This window comes from Mustela erminea, chromosome 1 (assembly GCF_009829155.1).
Source record: "Mustela erminea isolate mMusErm1 chromosome 1, mMusErm1.Pri, whole genome shotgun sequence".
Classification (NCBI taxonomy): domain Eukaryota; kingdom Metazoa; phylum Chordata; class Mammalia; order Carnivora; family Mustelidae; genus Mustela; species Mustela erminea.
The window spans coordinates 205,554,756-205,575,824 of record NC_045614.1 but is presented as its reverse complement, the minus strand read 5'-3'; the positions used below and the strand labels follow the sequence as shown (position 1 = coordinate 205,575,824).

At 40.9% G+C, this 21,069-nt stretch overlaps 1 protein-coding gene across 4 annotated transcripts in view; it reads left to right on the top strand.

The window, feature by feature from the left end:
• Positions 1 to 21,069, top strand: part of GRIK1 (glutamate ionotropic receptor kainate type subunit 1) — a 390,887-nt gene that overhangs the window by 260,310 nt on the left and 109,508 nt on the right. For all 4 annotated transcript variants that reach the window (XM_032353659.1, XM_032353668.1, XM_032353662.1 and 1 more), the window contains exon 4: positions 5,986 to 6,167. In XM_032353659.1, coding sequence (XP_032209550.1) covers positions 5,986 to 6,167 — 182 coding nt within the window. The remainder of the gene's footprint in view (positions 1 to 5,985; positions 6,168 to 21,069) is intronic.

The following is a 21,069-nucleotide window of genomic DNA, read 5'->3' as shown; positions in this document are numbered from 1 at the left end:
AAAAATCATATGTATGAAGATCTGCACTTAAAAGTGCTGTATTTCCCCCAGGTAATTCACTTACTCACCCGACTCCATTTCTCAGTTCTGATTTTTCCTTACCTCTGGAGGATACATAGATCCCCTTAAGAATCCTATTAGATTTGGGTATATTAATATACCATCAAGTTTGTGAAATGCCATTTTACATGTTTCTAAGTAAAAATGAAGAGGAAATTCCCATTTAAAATGTAGGATCTTATCTGTGGGTCCCAATGGTTTATCGCATTCCTTTTTATGGCAGCAACCCCACTGAAGTGGTTTAATGAACAGGGAATAGGATTAAGACTCAAGAAAACCTAGGTACTTTCCTTTTAAACTAATTCTTATTAAATATAACTAAGCTGTCCAGAAATGAACTGGGCTGCAGCAAGAGGTGGAGAATTTCTCAAAAAGTGAGGTGTTCAGCAGCTGCTGGGGGAGGTGGGGTGTGCGGGGGGGAATCATGCATCAAGCAGGGGTCTGACCTTAAGTTCCCTTCCAGTTCCTGCCATCTGTGACTTATTTTTAGGGCCTACCTAAACAGTTAACCTCACTGTGTCTCACTTTTCTTAATGTAAAATAGTACTGATACCTTTTCACCTCGAAGGTATATTCTGAGGTTTATGAAGATATTTAGAAGGCACGTAGCATCCTTCCTAAAAGGGGTGATGTCATTAGCAGCGTTTATTATTATTTAAGAAGAAGACATGGGAAATTTTAAACCCTCACTGGAAATAGCAGCTTTTTTTTTTTCCTCCTCCATATGCTCTACCTGTTCCCAGAGTCACTCCCTGTGCATGCAAATCAGCATTTTTCTGTGTCATGTCTGAGTGCACAAGAGTGGATAGGCGGCCAAAAGTAGTGTTTAGAATTGGCCATTTGAACATTTTTGAAACTTATCTCCGTATGCAGAGCCCAGCTCAAACTCATGTGAAATAAATAGGCTCCTTGCTCTGAAGTGCTTTTAAAACCAAAGATGTGGTTTCCAATTACATTCCTGGGGGTGGGAGTGGAAGAAAGAGACTCTTATGGTGTTATTTTCTATCTCCATGTTTACTCTTTTTATTTAGTAAGATGTGAACTCAGAAAAAAGATGCCAGAAAGGTACACTGAACACCTATATGCCTTTCATCTACATTCAGCCTGTAATCCATTGGCCACGTTTGTTATAGTGCTCTGTGATTCTCTCCATATAAAAGAATTACCACAACAATAAATAATAATAGTAATAATTAATAGAGTTGTTGAACCATTTGAAAGTAAGTGACAGACATCATGATCTTTTCACCCCTAAATGCATTAGTACGCCTTGCCTAAGAACTAGAGCCCTCTTGGTTATAGCCACACTACAATTACCAAATACAAGAAACTTAACACTAATACAATACAATTATATACAAATAGGATAATAGTTCTTAAAGAATGCTCTGCATAGATGACAGAGTCTAGGGGAGCAGGTGTTTGCTGGCCAGAAGGACTCACTGCAGGTTGTGCTAAACAACTGTGGCTTTCCCAGGGACCAGAGGGCACCATGGTTTCCCTTCCAGAACATGGCTTTTGCCCAGGCACAGCCAGAGCCCACTGTGCTGCTCTTGACCAATGGTGTTGTGGGCCCTTTGGCTTTTTTTACCCAGATGAAAGGGACTCGGAGGCAAGCTACCAACTCCCCGCCCTCATAGAAGTCACCTGTGCCCAGGTACACCTCATGCCCTCTCCCCACAGGAAAAGTCTGATGGAGTTTGTTGGATCTGCACTGATCTCTCTCTCTCTGATCTCTCTCTAGGTAGAAAGATGATAAAGAGATGATATACACACACCATATTATAGTTTCTCTAACTGACACAATAATTGCCCTTACAGGTTTTGTTTTTAGTTTTTTGTTTTTTGTTTTTATTTAACCCAGGATCACTCATTGAATTTAGTTGTCATCTCATTTTACTCTCCTTTGGTTCAGCCTTCCTTTGCCTTTTGTGACCTCAACATCACCAGCAATCTGTGTTTCTAAGGCTGGGTGGTGAGGTAAAAAGATTGAGTACTGGACTCACAGGCAACAATTTTAAATTCTTGGTTCCTACTATCTTTACAACCCTGACAAGTTGCTTAACCGCTCTGAGACTCAGTTTCCTTGTTGTAAATAATGAAGTTAGTAAAGCTTACTTCACAAGATTGTTGGAGGATTAACAACTATGAAATTCCAGATCAGTTTTATTCCAGAATGTCCCTCAGTTGGGTTTGGTTGTCTCCTCAACTGCATTTTATTTTTCAAGTCCCTCCACCATGGTGGGCTAGAAAGACTACAACCATCACCAGATTTGCATGGTCCTGTCTGTTCTCTGCAGCTGGAATCCCATCCTGGGAGCAGTGGGTCACTCAAGGCTAGCTTCCAAACACAGGAGGACCATTAGCCAAGTTAGGAGTGGTGCCTAAATCAATTTCCTTTCCCTTTGCTTAGCAAATAAATTTTAACTTCACAATGAACTGCAAGTAATTGATGGATTGCTGCAAAGTGCAAATAAACGGGAAGCTTTCTCTAATTTTTTTCTTCTGGTGGAGGTGGAGGGGACTTTTAAATTATAAATTCTACAATGTTTGCTAATGAAGGCAAAAAGGCTTTTTTTTTTTTTTTAAGCAAACAATTGCTTTGGGAAGAGAAATGCAAACCCCACTGCCCCACCCCCATTCTTCCCCCCACTTCATCTGTAATCTTCAAATCTGCTGAGCTCTTCCTTCCCCAGGCCGATTCACCTGCAAGCAAACTGAGAAAATGAGGGACTTAGTAGTGAATATTTCCAAAAGATAAATTTAGACCAATTAGAAACTGGTCTTTTGTACTGAGTTGTTCTCCTTTCTCCTCTATTGCTATTAAAAATAGCTCTCTTTGGGGAAACAGTGGTAAGACTGCATGGTCACCTTTTTTGAGGAGGAGAGAGCAAAATGTCTATTCATGACCTCATTTGCCAACTAAAGGTTGAATGCCTTATGCTAGTGCAGAGTTTTCTTTCTCTCTTTTATTGACCCAGATACTTACTCATAGAGCTACTTAGTCCGTCATTCAGTCAGTTAGTTGACCTGAAATCCCGAAGTCAAGAAGGATTACTGATTTGGTAAAAAGAATCGGAGACTGGGAGTCAGAAGGTAGACCTGGCTTCAAGGTGTGGGCTTAATGACCTGAATAAGACCTTAGCATCTTGAGCAGGTTACTCCATCAGCCTCTATCAGCCTCAGCTCATGATTTATAAAAATTGAGTAGTAATTGATACTCATCGATGTCACAATAATTGATGGGATAAAATCCTTTTACGGACATTTTTTTTTTTTGCTTTTGCTTTTTATACCGCTTTATTCCAGTCTGAGGATCTCAATATAAAACTAAACGCTTACTAATTCTGAATTACTGTAAATTTACAAGTTCTGCTAGCGGTTCAACACTTAAATAGATTAAGTCATCTTGGACACATGGTAGATTTTGTGTAATGAAAATACCTGAAACAATTAGGGCAATATGCTCAGCTGATCAAAATGAAATGAACTTTGGAAAACAAGACTGCAAGATTATTACTAAAATATTGCAATACTTACGTTACAAATTACCAGAACATTGTTTATTATGGTTCTGGAAGAACTGAAACCCCTTTCCTTTCTTTTTTTATTAAGATTTTATTTATTTACTTGACAGACAGAGATCAAAAGTAGGCAGACTGGCAGGCAGAGAGAGAGGGGGAGAAGAGCAGAGACCCCGATGCGGGGCTTGATCCCAGGACCCTGGGATCATCACCTGAGCCGAAGACAGAGGCTGAAGCCCCTTTCTTAAAGCAAGATGGGTTCATGTCCCACACTCTGGGTTTAGCATGGGGTTTGGCATATAATGAGCATCCGGGAAATGTTTTCCCATAAAAATGAATGAACGAAGCAAGAAAATATATTCAACTTTAAAATACCATTAATATGGGTAAGTCACCATGATCAGAAGATGCACTTCATATGAACATTCCATTCAGCAAAGAACAAAAGAGCAGTTTGTTGCAGCATATGAAATGCACTTTTCAGTGGTCTTCCCATTTTATTTAAAGGCCACATTGATCTCCTTTGTGATTATGCTCCAGTATTTAAAAAAAAGGGAGGAGAAACTATGCAATTTCAAAGCAGGAGGGAAAAAAAAAAAAATGCAAATGAGACTCAAGTAGCCAGGAGTAAAGAAGAAAGGGGAATGAGTGGGTCCCTATTTCTATTTTTTCCCCATCTCAACAAATAATCCAAAATTCTCTCTGTTCCCTCAGCACCAGCAATCTGTGTTTGTAAGGCTGGACTGTGAGGTAGAAAGATCGAGTGCTGGACTTCCAGGCAACAATTTGAACTCACGGCTCCTACTAACTGTCTTTGTGACCCTGATAAGTTACTTAACCGCTCTGAGGCTGAGTCTCCTTGCTGTAAATAACGAAGTTAGTAACGCTTACTTCACAGGATGATTGGAGGATTAACAGCTAGGCAATCCCATGTGCTTGGTTTTCTTCCATTTTTAGTACTTATCAGTGGCTCAGGACTAGCAGTTCCAGAAGTGAAGAGGGTAAGTGGCTCATTACTGGTACCTGAGAGCCTTCAACCATGCTGACTGGCTTGAAAAAAAAAAGCAAGAATCTATGAAGGCTACATTCTAACAATTTTAATTCTCATGTAAAAAACGTTTTTTTTAAATAATGAGCGGTAAATCGTGTTATGGTCCTACAGACCCTAACCATTGCCACCCCCCGCCCCGTTGCAATCGCTCGTATCCATTAGACTCTGAAGAGCAGCTCAATTACAAAGTTATCGCAACCTACCCAAGAGGTTAGAGGAATCTTTTAATATCTGACCCACAAAAATATGGTTTGGGTGGAGGGGGTGGATAACTAATTAAATAAAGTAAGAAAATGAAAGACATGTATCAAGTCCAGAAGTAGCTGACATCCATGTCCATGACGGTTCATACCCAAGTTTGCGTCTGAATATGATAAAACTTAACATTTCTTATTGATTACTTGAAGTGGACAAATCTTAAAGACACAGAACTGTGTCATAATTTTTTTAAAAAAGGTTCAATTTTCCAATGTGATGAGAGTCCTCAAGTGAGAGCCAAAATCATGCACTGTAGCAATCACAAGTTAATGTTGGGGAAATAAGACAGAGGCTTTGTACAGCTGTTGGCCTTCTCCTACCAAAGTGTGTCTGTTGAAGAACGGTAGCTCCGTACATTCACATTTGTGGTAAATCAAATATTCTGTGATGTTAGTTGGCTGTGTTTGTTTCTGCTTTTATTATCAGAATCTCTAAAAACTCTATAATCTATCTTTTTTTAATCAAGAAAGGATTTTCCACTTTAATGTTCAATCATATTAGAAAGAAGATGTGATGTGCCATTTCTAAATAGTTTATATGGTAGGAACTGAAAAATTATATAAAAAGCCCAGCTAATTAGCTGGGAAACAGTATGCTATACATTAATACTCAATGAAAAGCTTACAGAGGTTTTCAGCCCCCAAGAAATTTTAGTATTCTATTGTCTGCTTGTATTTTGTTTTTTTGTTTTTTGTTTTTTGTTTTTGTTTTGTTTTAAGCAAGCATTATCCATTTCATTTAACACCTTTAGAAACTTCAGGCAACTTTTGTTTACAAAAGTTTTACAGTTACAGACTTGGTTTATTAAAGATTTGTGGTGTTGGCCGAAAGCTGGAGAGGATAAGTGCATTTAACTAAATTCAACATTCACTTAAGAAAATTGTGTTCCCAAACCACACATGCCCACAAAAGGAAAATACAATATAATCTACCACAGAAAGGGAAATGACAAATGAGAAGTCAATAGTGTAACCTTTAGGAAGGTGGCCACTTGCTACATTTTGGGAATGATATGAGTTTGACTGCAAATGGCAATAAACAAATCCTCTTCAGACAGAACAGTCTTTTGCATGATGGAATGTCATTTTCCAGGTCTCATTCGTCTGCAAGAGCTCATCAAAGCTCCCTCCAGATATAACATTAAAATCAAAATCCGCCAGCTGCCCTCTGGGAATAAAGATGCCAAGCCTTTGCTCAAGGAGATGAAGAAGGGCAAGGAGTTCTATGTGATATTTGATTGTTCACATGGAACAGCTGCAGAAATCCTTAAGCAGGTAAGAGGGGTAGGGAGGGGTGAAGTGGGGGGGGGGTGGATTTGTTCATATCTCTTTTTCAAAAATGCCATCTGGCTTCACTCAGTGCTCTGATGAAACTGCAGCAGTCAGGTTTAGGATGAGGATTACAGCTTTCAGAACACTTTTAAAGGATTCAGGGAGTTCATAGGGCTCAGGGAATTCAAAGAAGCCACCTGTTGGATAGAGTTGTAGATGTGGGGTCCTATGTATTGGGAGGTGTGTAGATCCTGTCAGCAGAGAAGGATGACATTTCAAGGCTACTAAACATCTTTTCTTTTACATCTCTTGAAAGAACTGAGCAGATTTCATTTTATAACACCTGACTTGTCCTAAATACATCTTCCTCATGGCAAGACCTCTTTTGTCAAACATGTAGAATTTTGAGCATAGTGAAAAGGGGACACAGGGACAACAAAGAAAAGATGCTTCTCTCTTCTGACTTGTCACAGACAATGAGCTGCCATGCATAATCTTGATGAATACTGTGGGTGGAAACACTTGATAAATTGTGAAATCGTATGTAAATGAAAGATGTTAGTAATGTTAGGAATAATGAAAACAACAGGGTAATCATTCCTGAGCACTTCAGGAGATATACTACTGGTCTAAGGAAGATAAAGCATAGACTAGTGGTCCTCAACCCAGAGTGATTTTGTACCTTCGGGGACTTTTGGCAATGTCTAGGCACATTTTTGGTTGTCATATTGGGGACAATGGCACTCTCCTGGCAACTAGTATTTAGAGGCCAGGGATGCTACTAAATATTCTATAATGCACAGGACATCCCCCACAACTAAGAACTGTTACCCTAAAATGCCAGTAGTGCTGGGGTTGAAAAACTCTGGCATAGACAAAGACAATGGAAAAGGCTAGTGAGATGCTTAAAATAGATGCATTGATAAAAGATCAAGGGATGAATTTGAAGAAACATGGGGAAAAATACCCAGGTCATATTTACATGGCCTTAATGGGTGTCTCTTTGTATTTAATTTAAGCAGTTATTGTGGCATAAGGCAATGTTCTTATCTGAAATGACAAACCATTATTGTACTCCCCGGTTTAAAAGGTTTGGGATGTGGTTGACTGGAAATGGGCACTAATTTCACAAGTAGACCAACCCCCTGCACAAATGTAGAGCTGCGGATTTCCAAATCACTTGGGAGAGCTCTTAGAGTGGCCATCGCGCATGACTCTCCAGTACTGGATCTCATATTTGAAGGGCATCTCCCCGAAGCCATTGAATTCAGTGTTGAGTCTTTAATTTCACTGAAAGTAGACAATCAGGAAAGTTGACTAGAGGTTCCCATTATCTCCTGGATGATTACACTAAAAAATCTATTTCAAGTCATAGAACATATTTTAAGTTGCAGTTGAAAACAATCTTAGAGTGACACCGGGGTGGCTCAGTTGCTTAAGTGTCCGACTCTTGATGTCACCTTGGGTCTGGATCTCAGAGTCGTGAATCCAAGCCCCCATTGAGCTCCAAGCAGGGCATGGAGTCTACTTAAAAACAAACAAACAAACAAACAAAAAAACCTGAGACATCATCAAGGCTAATCTTCTCACTTGAGAGGATCAAGAAAGTGGAACTCAGCCTCCTCTCTCCCATCCTGCACCTTATCCACTATGAAATGTTGCTTTTCCAGTTAGGAGGAAAGTATGTGTTACCAACTTTTAGGTACAGTTGCATTAACAAATCTTCGGATATTATAATTAAAATGATTTCTCATTAAAGAAAGCAAGCATGTTGCAGTGATGTCCAGAGCTCACTTTAAAGGTATAATAAATAGAATCAGCCCACTTTATCTTAAGGCTTCATTTGAGAATTTCAATACAGTTCATTAAAGTGTGTAATGGGGTGTGAATCAGAACTGAAAAAAACACCCAGATTTTATGTGTAGCCCTCAAAATGCTAAGAAGCATCTCTTCCCAGGAGTCTGTTATAACAGAGACTGGGGACTTCCATTACATTTAAGAGAAGGGCTTGCCGATGAGTCTTTTCCTGGTGAGATACCCATTTGGCTCACATAACTGGCAACCTCTCCCCTAAAGCACAGGCTTAGAATGGGCAAGCCTGGGAAAGAGCTGCTAGAGTTTTTCCTCTATTTCAATAAATATGGATGTAATGTTCTTTTGACGCAACTAGCTCTTTCCTGGTAGCATAGAGATTACATCATTCAAAGACCAATTTTTTTAAAGATTTTATTTATTTATTTGACAGAGGCAGAGATCACAAGTAGGTAGAGAGGCAGGCTGTGGGGAGGGGGAGGGGGAAAGCAGGCTCCCTGCTGAGCAGAGAGCCTGATGCGGTTTCTCAATCCAAGGACCTGGGATCATGACCTGAGCCAAAGGCAGAGGCTTTAACCCACTGAGCCACCCAGGCGCCTCAAAGACCAATTTTTTGAACAACCAACCAAAAAACCCTTCTTATTAAAGAACACCCAAGAAGTGTCTGCTGGGGTAAGGGAGTGAGGAATTAGTTCAGCTTTGTTCTAGCCATTGACATGCACCCTTTTGCCTCTGTCCTTGCCATGTCATATTTTATCTTGTGTTTACTCTTCCTCATTAGGTTCATGGTAAGATTGTTGTGAGGCATTGCAGGAAACTACTAAAGAGCATGTTCATCCAACTTTTGTTGTAGACTGCTGAGCTACAGATGAGCTACAGATGGGGGTGGGGGGCTCCTGGTTGGTTTAACCAGGTTTAATCTGGACCTCCAAGAAGCTGTGTGGTTGGAAAGAGATTGAAGACCTCAGGACTTTGTATTAATGTCAAAATGAGGCCCAAGTGCTCCGTGTGGTCCAGCTTGACTTGACCCATTACCTTTGGGCAACAACCTGTAGAAACGAAGAGACCTCCCCTCTGTCTGCCAAGCGTGTCCCTAGGGAAGCTGGAGAGTGCAGGAGTTCAAGATCCTAATTCTGGCCACCAGTCAACCAATCTCTTCCTACCTCTTCTACTGAAGTGCCAATGATGTTGCCTGGCATCCTCTATACTGTCTTATGCAGCCTCAGATAACCCCAGGGTAAATTTGGTATTCTCAGTTCAGAGTTGAAGAAACTAAAGCTCAGATATGTTAAGTGCTCCAACCAGGTGACTCTCTGATTGGCCAGGCTGCCTCATGGTCTGGAGACCACCTATTATCAGAGCCTGTGTGCCCACTTTACCGTGAAGGACCCCCATTCAGAATGGCTAAGCCCTTCCATTTCAAAATAAGCTTCCAGCAATGTCTGGAGAAAACACAACCACCTGCTGCTGGTCTCCTTTAGAGGATATTAATATTAATAGTTCCTGCTTTTTTGGTGACTAAAATCATTGCTGATAAAATTTTCTCTGCCAGGTCAACTTGGCTTTCTTCTCAAGTACATTTCCCATTATTTCCGTGCATTTCTCTGCACCTTCATCATATTTTACTACTTTTTAATGATTCTTCAGGAAAAAAAAGAAATCAAATGCACTTTAAAGAAGATATCTGACATTTATCTAAAAGTAAAAATTGGGGAAAAGTCTATAGTTATTCTTGGGCATGCTAATCACTCCAGCAAAGTAATTATTTCTATTCATATTGAACAAGTGCTATATGATGAGAATCTGAGAAGTTATTTCCCAAAAATTAGTTAGAAATTCAAATGTCAAGACTCGATTAGGTTACAGAGGAACAGAGACTTCATATGAATGAACTGTCTTCATGAATTTCTGTAGTCTGAGAGTGGCTCCAGCAGCCAGCAGCACACGCAGGGGACCCATCCCATTACTTGGTGTCCTCTCCTCTCCCTGTGCAGCTGCCACCTCCCAGCTGGTGTCCTGCTGCTTCACAAGGATACTCCTCTCTCCAAGCCTGTCTCCAGTGTGGACACTCCCAGTTGTCTACAACTCTTTGCTTTCACTTCCTCCAAGTCCCACTCTCTTCCCACTGACTCTTCAGTGCCACCTTATCTGCCCCCTTGTTGGCTTATAAGTGTGATTCTACCAAGAGAGTGCTGATGGGAGGGAATTTAAAGGTAAGGAACTAGATAAGAAGTCTGTACTAGCATGCCTAAAATGTGCCCAGTGCCATGCTGGGTGTTAAGAAACTATCTCCTTGGATCTACACAGTAATTTTTGGTATAATTAGTTTGATCCCTCTTTTGCACGCAAAAATCAAAGCTCAGGGGCACCTGGGTGGCTCAGTGGGTTAAAGCCTCTGCCTTCAGCTCATCATGATCCCGGGGTCCTGGGATCGAGCCCCGCATTGGGCTCTCTGCTCTGCGGGGAGCCTGCTTCCTCCTCTCTCTCTGCCTACTTGTGATCTTGGTCTGTCAAATATATAAATAAAATCTTAAACAAAATTTGAAGCTCAGAGATAGTAATAATTTCATCTACCATGTGATGAGTATGTTCTTAATGCAAACATCCCAGCATTGACTAATTTGTTGTCCACATTCCCTAGAACACTATGACCTCCAAGGGGATAGAAACCTCCTTTGTCTTGTTCTTCCAAATCCCAAGCATGTACCTTACTTGAAACAGCATTCAATACTGCTCTGTTGAATGTGTGAAGGAAAAGGGTGAATGAATGATCCAAGAACTATTCTAGAAGCTCTTGATAAAAGCAATCTCCAAAATCACCTCCCTTCCATCGGACGTAGTATACTATACTCTCAACTCTGCCAAGGCATTTGAACAAGTTGTTCTTCTATGCCTCAGTTTCCTCAAAGGAAGGTTTTATTCAATCCCTGAAATCCTATATTAAGAACTGTAATGCATTTCTGCCTACGATTCCACTTCCTGAAAATAAATTTGCCTCTTCAGAGAAATGCATAGTCACTTTCAAATCCTGTAATAGGATTGAGAAGGCAAGTCACAATTTCAAGCAGGGTAGCCGGAATGCTAATGCTTCCGGGAGGGAACACTGTGATACTCCATCCAGCAGGGAAGCTGTGTCCCTGGGCCAAGTCCCTGAGCTGGAGAGCGGCCATACCAAGCATGAACATACTGTTTCTGACTCAGGAAACCTGCTCTCTTGTTTACATGAACAAGTGTGTCAGAAGAGAGACTTCTTTCCCCTCACAACACTTATAGCAATGAATATGAAGCTATAATTGAGCTATTAGTCTCCATAAAACATTTTAGTACCAAAATATTTTGTGGGATTATATCACATTTTCTCCTGTCAACATTTGTGTGCTCTTATTTTTATTTTTTTTTTCCTTTCTGTCAATTAGCATAACAAGGCCAGGGAGAAAATTCTTTTTTTTTTCTTTTTTTTTTTTTTAAATCCTGGCTTCCCTCTACTAGGACATGCAAGGGCAATGCTGATTAATCAAATAATTTTATGCATTGATTCTTTCCTCATAGAAGTTGAACCTATTGCCCAGGACTGGGACAAAGAGAAGTGGTTAGAAGGGGTTCATTTCGTGTTTCCACAGGACAAAAGCACTATCAGTCTTCACCTCTCAACACAGAAAACAGACAGTCAAACAGTATAACTGTGGTGTGCCAAGAGGTTATAAACCTGTGTTGGGAACCCACACCCACTAAGTCAGATATGTAACCCCATCTCTAATCATACACACACAGAGTAGGCCAAAGACCTTAAGAACTACCTCTGATGGAACTCCCTGGGTGCCAGGCACCGTTGCTAAGAAGATAAAATGCATCATTCACTTAATTCTTATGAGAAAATTCTGTACACAAGAAACTGACCGAGCTCAGAGAGCTTTTGTTACTTGCCCAAGGTCACAGAGCCAGCAATGGCTAGGCTGGGAGGCTGGGATTCGAAGCTTACCTCAGGATTTAAAAGGGAGGGAAAAAAAATCCCAATCTGCTGCTGTTTATGTACACTAAGATGCCAACTGATTCTCTTCACAGTAGACCATGGAACACTTTCTAAATCTTTTTTTTTTTTTTTAATTCATTTATTTAACAGAGAGAGAGGTCACAAGTAGGCAGAGAGGCAGACAGAGAGAGAGGGGGAAGCAGGCTCCCTGCTGAGCAGAGAGCCCCATGCGGGACTCGATCCCAGGACCCTGAGATCATTACCTGAGCCGAAGGCAGAGGCTTAACCCACTGAGCCACCCAGGCGCCCCTCATGGAACACATTCTAATTAGACTCTGTACTCCTTTAATGCAGTGTTTCATTCTATTCTCCAACATCCCATCATTTGTCTAGTTTACATAAGTCCTTAAGAAATGTTGATTATATTGAAACCAAGGAGAGACTGTAATAGAGACATAGTAGAAAAATTCACTCTTTCATTTAACACATATTTGTTGAGCACTGATTGAAGGTGAGAAAGATACAACAGTAAAAACAACAACAACATAAAATAAATCCCTGCCCTGTTGATCAAAAAAAAAAAAAAAAAAGAGCTTGAAAATTAAAGTCACAGAATGTGGCTACCCAATGCCCACAGACTGGTGAAATACAGGGAAACCCATTTCTAAAGCAGGAAGGGACAGGGACGAGAGTCTTAGACTGAAGGTTGGTAGATCCAGTTGCAAATTCTGCTCTTGCCCTAATAGAATAAAATATTCACCATTCATTGGGCACTCACTATGTGCCAGAATATGCTATGCATTCCACTAGGATATCTTCTTATCCTTCAAAATATCCCATGTTATAGATGAGATAAATGAATTTCCAGGTCATCCACCTAATTAATAGCAAGGCTGGAATTTCAAGCCAGGGCTTAACATGGCAATGATTTGAGTTTCTTCGATCTTTTAAACATGCTGCTTTGAGCAAGACCATTGATTCTTCTTCAACACAGTGACTTCATCTGCAAAATAGGATTGTTGGATTCTAATCTTGCTAAGGTTCTCTTTTGCTCTGAGCCTCCATGCATATAAGTGATTAGGAATCCTCTTCCCAGTGTCCAAACATAAAGAATTTTCACATTGCCTTGTACTTAGTAGGCTTTCAAAGAAATGAGGGAATAATTAAGCAGTTTATTTATTTATTTTTTTTTAAGTTCCTGAAGTCCTTTGGTAGCCTTTAAGACAATTAATTGATGGGAAGTTCATTACTTTGGCTAAATCCTGACGATGTAATAATGATGGCTCTCAATTTATTCTAACTGATGATAATTTGTAGTACAGTATATAATTATTTTGGCAACACATTCTCAACCCAATTGTTTCTCTCAGGCTGATATTAAAGTGCATTTACATTTCCTGAGCACAGAGTAAGTTTTGGTTGTAAGGAGCAGTTCATAGATATGAGAATGTTACTTAATATGCACAAGAATTAATTGACCTCTGTGAATAACTAATAATGTAGTGAAGGAATTTGCAATGTGTCTATACTCTTAGTGCACAAGATGCCCAATTGCATACTTGGAAAAACTTCCAAACAGTAGATTTGGAAAAGAGTGTAGAATTGTTTCTATCTGAATTGAGAGGTAATAAAAATCACATGTATGCCTCAGAAATACTCTAATGCTTAATTCCAGCTACATCAGAATTTGGTTGTAATAGGTGCTAAGAGAAACTATCCTTGCAAAAGAAGTGGGGGTAATTTAGAACGAATTGGGTTATAAACATCTGATATCAAAGCGTGTCTTAAACCTTTAGCAGGATTAGTGAACCTCGGCATTATTCAAAATTTGGGGGATGTTTATTCACCTCCATGTGCCCTTTCCAGGAGAAAAGATCCATAGCTTTTATCAGATTCTCTAAAGAAGCCTAAGACTGAAGTAGGTTAAAAATCACTTTGCTATGTTAACCATATCAGCTTCTTCAACCCTTCATAAATGTAAGATTTTATGAAAAGAATTTTCCCACCCTACTTTCCCCATGACTGTTAGACAAATCCTTCTGCTTAAGGGGACCACGTAGGACATAAATTTCACTATTTATTCAACTAACATATATTAGATCTTTTGTATGTGTTAAAGACTATGCCAAGGTAGGGGGAATAAAATATAATGAAAAACTCTAGTGTATTGGATGCGTTTATTTAACAGAGGACTTTGTGATTCATTATTTGCTACATCTGTAAAATGGGAAAGTCATAGTACATATCTCACATTGTTCTGAGAGAAGTCAATATGACAATGCCTATAAGGCATTAAGCCCACTGCTGATGCATGAAATATTCCACATGTGAGAGATCACCATCAGCAATATCATTAGTGATACATGCCTAGGCAAAACTACAAGACTGATACAGTGTTTCCCACTGTTAACCCTGTCACTGTATTACTTCTTAAACTTCGTGACCATGGTCCCCAAACCTCCTCTCAAGCCTGACTTTCTAAGCCTCCCTATAATACCTTGCTCGATGTCATTAAATCTCCACACCAAATTTAACACACTACATTTTCTCCTCTACCTTTCTCCATCCAGTTCTCCAGAACTACTTTCTCCTCCTGCCCCTGCTTTGGTGACCAGAGACACCAGCCAATTGTTCAATCCAGAAACCTAGGAGTTCACTTGACTCTACCTTATCCTTCCTATTTGTGAGTTACCAAATGGTGTAGCTTCTGCCTTCTGAATATGGTTCAGATTCCACCTCCTTTCCTCTATCTCTGTCATCATCTTTCTCCTATGCTACAACAATTGATCGCTCTGTTGCAAGCCCCCTTTACTACCCATCCAGCATCCATGTAGCCTATAGCCCTCGCCCCACAAGGACGACAAGAACCCTGGTTCGGATGCATCTTCTCTCTCTTTATTTCCACAAGTCTACACACTTATATACGCTTACATGACCAATCAGGGAGCAGGGTACAGGAGGGAGCTAATCAGGCTGTGCACCTAAATGAACAACTATGCTAGCAACCAATGCTGTTTACTTCCTCTTTGGGCGTTCCGCTTAGTCTCACGAGGCAATCCTAACCTGGCAACTAGCCAGGCACCATCTTTTAATGGTGGAGGCCGCCCTGGCCAGGTGCCTGCCTCCGACATCTCCCCCTTTTTTCTTTTATGGCAGGGATCGTGCCTGTCTTAGGTTGTCAGTGGCGGGGAATATCCTTACCCGTCATCAGACGGCAGATATCAATGATCTGCGTCCTGTCTTAGGTTGGTATATTTCCCCCACCAATCTTACCCGTCATTGACTACCGATCCAGCATACTTAGCCACACTTGGGGGGATGTTCCCGCCTCGATGGCTAACAAGGCCTGCACCATGGCTTGCTGTTGCCTATGTTGCTGTCGCCTCCAAATTTGCAGTTTCCTTACTAGCAGAATCAAGCCCACTACAAGGATTATCATCAGACCAATTATGCTAGCCCATTGTTTCGTAAAGGTTAACACAACTTGCAATGTTTTGATTATCTCTGGGAGGGTTGCAAGCTCAACTCTGGTGTTATTTATCCTTGTTATGCCTAGTAGCAGGTGCTGAGTATAGTTTTGGAATTCTGTGGACTAATTCCCCCGCAAGTATTGGGAGAGCTGTCGGGAGACATTCTGTTAGTCACTCATATTAGTATAGGCTATGGGAGTTACACAAATTGCTGGGAAGGGTACTATACATTCCAGTCCCAATAGGGCCCCCTATATGTCCACTTGTTCTTGAACCAAATCCACTCTCTGGTTGACTATCAGGATTCCTGCTTGCAGATGTGCATTGATCTGAGTCTGTGTTTGAAGGGCAGCCGCCGTTCCTTCTGCAAGGGTGTTCACAGCTTCCGCAGTGGGTATAGTTGCAGCAAGCGAGACTGCTGCTGCCATGGCAGCTGCTGTAGATATAGCCAATGCTGTCACAACGGCGGCTGTGATACCAAAATCTCTCTTCTTTCTGGATAACACCACCGGTAACTTGTCCTCTGGAATGGAAACTGGGATAGGAACATGGGTAGGGATACGCATAATCACAGCCAGCTTGAAGGCCGAAAGACAGAAATTCTTAGTGCAATTCAACATATCATTCAGCTCGCTAGCATTTGTTACGAGGAAAAGGAACGGTGGCCAGATGCATATGGGAGTGGGCTGATAAGTAATATTATTGGGACAAGACACATTAACTGTTGTCTCAAAGATACTAGAGTCATTTTGTTTATAAGAACAGTTGAGGAATTTGCCACCATTTAACATGGACACTGCTGAGATATCAGTACATGCTCCTAGCAAGTTACAGACCTGCCATGCATCAAAGGGAGAGGAGGGAATATGAGAGAAGAGTTAGTCACTGGTAAAGGATATGGCCATGCTTTAACCACTGCTCACAGCTCTCTGGCTTGAGTCTGCTGCAGGAGGTGTAGCATCCCCAGAGTTATCACCAGCATCTTCAGCATCATGACTGGTGTTTGGAGGCAAGGCTGCACGCACCAGCCGCTCTGGGATCCAAACTGGAGCCTCCTTTTCCTGTGGAAAAACACATACAGACCCCCTACTCCATACTAACACTGGATCTGGTCCATTCCACTTTCCTGTGAGGATGTCCCTCCAAAGTACTAAAGGCTTAAGGGAAGCAGCAGCATCACTTGCATGTCTGTCTGCAGCTGATTTACCCATTTTGTCCAACGTTAAAAAATTCAAAATAAAGAGAATGGTGTTGAGCTTATCTTTAGGGGACCTGAAGGTGTCCCCTATTCCCCCTTTTTGTTTATAAAGTGCATTTTTTATTGTAAGATGCGCACACTCCACAACACCCTGTCCTTGTGGGTTATAGGGTATTCCATGTATCAAGTGAATGTCAAGTTGTTGTAGGAAGGCTTTAAAGGGTTGTGAGGTGTAGGCTGGACCATTATCTGTCTTTAATTGGTGGCTTTCCCCATGCTGCGAAAGCCTGTAGGCAATGGGCGATAACATCTCTGGATTTTTCCCCCGTATGCACTGAGGCGAAAATTATTCCAGAGCAGGTATATACAGACATAACTTTCCAAATTCTGAAACATGTGTGACATCCATTTGCCATATATGATTAGGTAACAAACCCTTAGGATTAACCCCCAAGGACGGTGCAGGTAGTAAGATCACACAATTTCTGCAGGAGACTACTATGTCCCGTGCCTGTGCTTTTGTTATGTTAAATTTGAGGCGAAGAGTTAAAGCATTCACATGGAACAGCTTATGATAATGTCTCACCTGTTGCACCAGGTCCTCAATGGCAAAGACAAATTCTCCTCTTTCACTTCCTCCAATGCCTCTGCTCCCTCTTGTAGAGCTGATTCACATTTGGGTTTAGGCCCCACCAGGCATCCCCGGACTAAGATCCATATTGCCAGGGTCCCGGGTTTCGGCACCATTTATCGCCCTCACCCCGCAAGGACGACAAGAACCCTGGTTCGGATGCATCTTCTCTCTCTTTATTTCTGCAAGTCTACACACTTATATACGCTTACATGACCAATCAGCGAGCAGGGTACAGGAGCGAGCGAATCAGGCTGTGCACCTAAACGAACAACTTCGCTAGCAACCAATGCTGTTTACTTCCTCTTTGGGCGTTCTGCTTAGTCTCACGAGGCAATCCTAACCTGGCAACTAGCCAGGCGCCATCTTTTAATGGTGGAGGCCGCCCTGGCCAGGGGCCTGCCTCTGACGGTAGCCTCAAAAACTGTGCGTTCCAAATAAAAAATGTGACCTCATTCTTCTCATTTGAAATTCTTGGGCCCTCAACCACCACGCTTGCATTGCCTTGAGGCACAACCTTGTACAGCTAGGTCCAACTCTGGACAGAAGGCTCCCTCAAAACTACATGGGCAGCTTATCAAGTTCTCTTAGTTTGGGGGTTCATTTCTTATGATAAGGCTCCAACTCCTGTGGTTCTAACTCTGGTCTCACCAAATAACCACACGCTTTTATTTGGGTTCTCACTGAACAGGAGAACTTTGCACAAATTATTGACTTTCCAGGACACCTGGGTGGCTCAGTCAGTTAAGCTTCTGCCTTCAGTTCAGGTCAAGATCCCAGGGTGCTGGGATTGAGCCCTGCATTGGCCTCCTTACTCATCAGGGAGCCTGCTTCTCCCTTTCCTTCTGCCTGCCACTCACCCTGCTTGTGCTCTCTCTTTGTCAAATAAATGAAATCTTAGAAAAAAAAAAATTGACTTTCTTGCCACATATACCTCCTATAATCAATTAATAAGTTAACATAGCACAAAGAACCCAGGATTGAAATCCAACCTGGGTTCAACTGCTATAACAATGCCCTGTCTTTCAAATCTAAAAATTGAAGAAAGCACCTTCTCTCCAGTAGTATGAGTAAACAAAACAACCCAAAACCAAAACCAAAACCTATGACAGCAGTGGACATTTTCTAACACTTGGAACGCAGTCACTATGATCATTATTGTTATAGCTTAAAAATATAAGCTTGGTTAATATAAATAGATGGTTCTCAGCTCTGCCTGCATGTGAGTATTACCTGGGGAGGTTTGAACACATACCAATGCCTAGAACATATCCCAGACCAAATAAATGAGAATATTTGCAGATAGGGTACAGGCATTGGTGTTTTTTAAAAATACACTGAAAAACACTCATATAAATAGTTTCAAAACCTGATAGTTATTAAATAAATTGACTAAAAGTCTGAAAAGCTGAAGAACGGAACCCAGACTCACGATGACTTCACTCCTCTATAGATATCTCATGAGACCAGCAAGATCACTATTTAATGGCTGCATGCCCATCTCTCCCTCAAATAGTTATCTTCAGGGTAATTGGAGATATAGATTTTGTTACCACCATTAGGAAAGTAGCTTGTTATAAAAAGACTAAAATGTATTCAACATCTTTATTTTGTTAATTTTCCAGGTTTGCTCAGTATTTTGTGTAGATTTATTGAAAACTTTGCTGTTCAAACTTTTCTTCCATTGTGCTCTTCTTCTTTTTTTTTAAGATTTTTATTTATTTGACAGAGAGAGATCACAAGTAGGCAGAGAGACAGGCAGAGAGAGAGGAGGAAGCAGGCTCCCCGCTGAACAGATAGCCCGATATGGAACTCAATCCCAGGACCCCAGGATCATGACCTGAGCCGAAGGCAGAGGTTTTAACCCACTGAGCCACTCAGGCACACCGTGTTCTTCTTTTATAAATATCATTTTCCCACCAGTGTTTCCTGGATGTTGCAGAGGGTTTATTCTTTCCGTTCATGTAATCCTCCAAAATCCTTACTCTCTCCTTTTGCTGGGTTGCCTGTTTCATTCTGCCAGGGAAAATCTTTTCTCCTGCTCTATTGTCAGCAGTCCATATCCCTTAAATATCATAATCTCTTCTGTTGTGCACCTGGGTTGTACAATCTGGTTCTTCTAGTGGGATGATGTCCCAGAGTGAAACTAAACCTCATTGGTTTTCATTCCATTTATTAATATCTATGAACATCAGTTTCCCTTCTCCTCCTGGCTAAACTTCCTAGAGGGAGAAGCTTAAAAAAAATTAAACCTTAAAGATACTCCCAAATAGTATGGCCATTTGTGGAAAATCCTTTGCTTTTCTTTCATTTCTCTGGGAGGCAGGAGGAAACTGGCTTGGGTTTGTCCATGGCAAAGCACCACCTTCCAGAGGAAGGAAAAGCCCTAGACTCTCTTTGTGGGCGGCTTGTATCTGTACATATGCACATCGTTAGCATGTATATATGAATGGAGGGACACAGAAAAATTTAGAATGTTTTCAACTTCAACCACTTTTCTCCTTGACACGTGCACTTGCTATTACTATACCAAAGTGGTGCTGTCTCAGGTGCTGGGATCACAAAAGATGAGCAGATGTGGTGCATTGCTTTCCTATTGCTGCTGTAAGAAATTTTCACAAATGTGGTGACTTTCAACAATACAAAGGTATTCTCTTACAGTTGTCACAAGTCTGAAGTCAAGGTGTGGCCAGGGCTGCATTGCTTTTGAAGGCTTTAGGGGAGAATTCAATTCCTTGCCTTTTCCAGCTGCTAAAGGCTATCCTCATTCCTTGGCTTGTGGCTCACCTCAGTGGCCTTCCCACCCCCCATCTACTTTCCTATCACCTTCTCTGCCTTTTGACCCCCTGCTTCCAGCTTATAAGGATCCCTGTGATTATACTGGCCCCACTTGGATAAGCCAGAGTAACCCTCTCCAAAATTAAAATCTTTAACTTTATCACTTCTGCAAAGTTCTTTTTTCACATATAAAGTAACATTTTAATAGGTTGTAGGAATTAGGATATGGACACTTCTATGGGACCATTATTTAGCCTACTCCATAAAGAGTTCTATATACCTAATGCTATTTCCTATGCATTCCATTGTTGCCTTTGTAGATATAGGTTATGATCATTTATTTTGACATGATTTTTTTTTTACAATGATAAAGACTGACCTCAAGGCCTACTTATACTTAGCTTGTTCTACTACAAGTGTGTTGTCAAAGAAGCATCCTTCTCAAAAGGATAGTGTAGATGCAGCCTACAATACCCCAGTTGGCAGGTGAGAAAGAACTAAACCCTAACTCTCAGACCTTCTTCTTAAAATCACTGCTTTGAAACCTGATACCATTCAACTGATTTCCTAAAGATTATTCTTATGTAGAAATAACTTATTTCTATCTTGAGGTAAAACCATTATTTTAGCTACATAGCATGTCATACATTTGGAAGTTGTTCAGTTGAAATTATTGACTAAAAACCATGTCTAATGGCTGAGAATTTATCCTGATATTGAGAAAGCTATAAAAGGAGCAATACTCTTTAGGTAGGCCAATATAAACTTCTAAGGCATCTATTTTTCAATGGAAAGAAGCAGTAATAAAAACCTTTATAAATATTACAAGAATACTCAAAAATTGCTCAGGAGCACTCCAGTTTCCATTTTAAGTTTCTGCTATTACGATAGCAGCAGATGCTAATTATTTGTGACATACAGCTTGCCCTTAGTAATGGATGCTGAGAATTTGTAGAGGATTTTTTTGTTACTGCCTCTATAGCACTGCATTGCCTTCTGAAAAATGGTCATGTTGAAATATGGTACAGGCTACTTGAGATACCAGG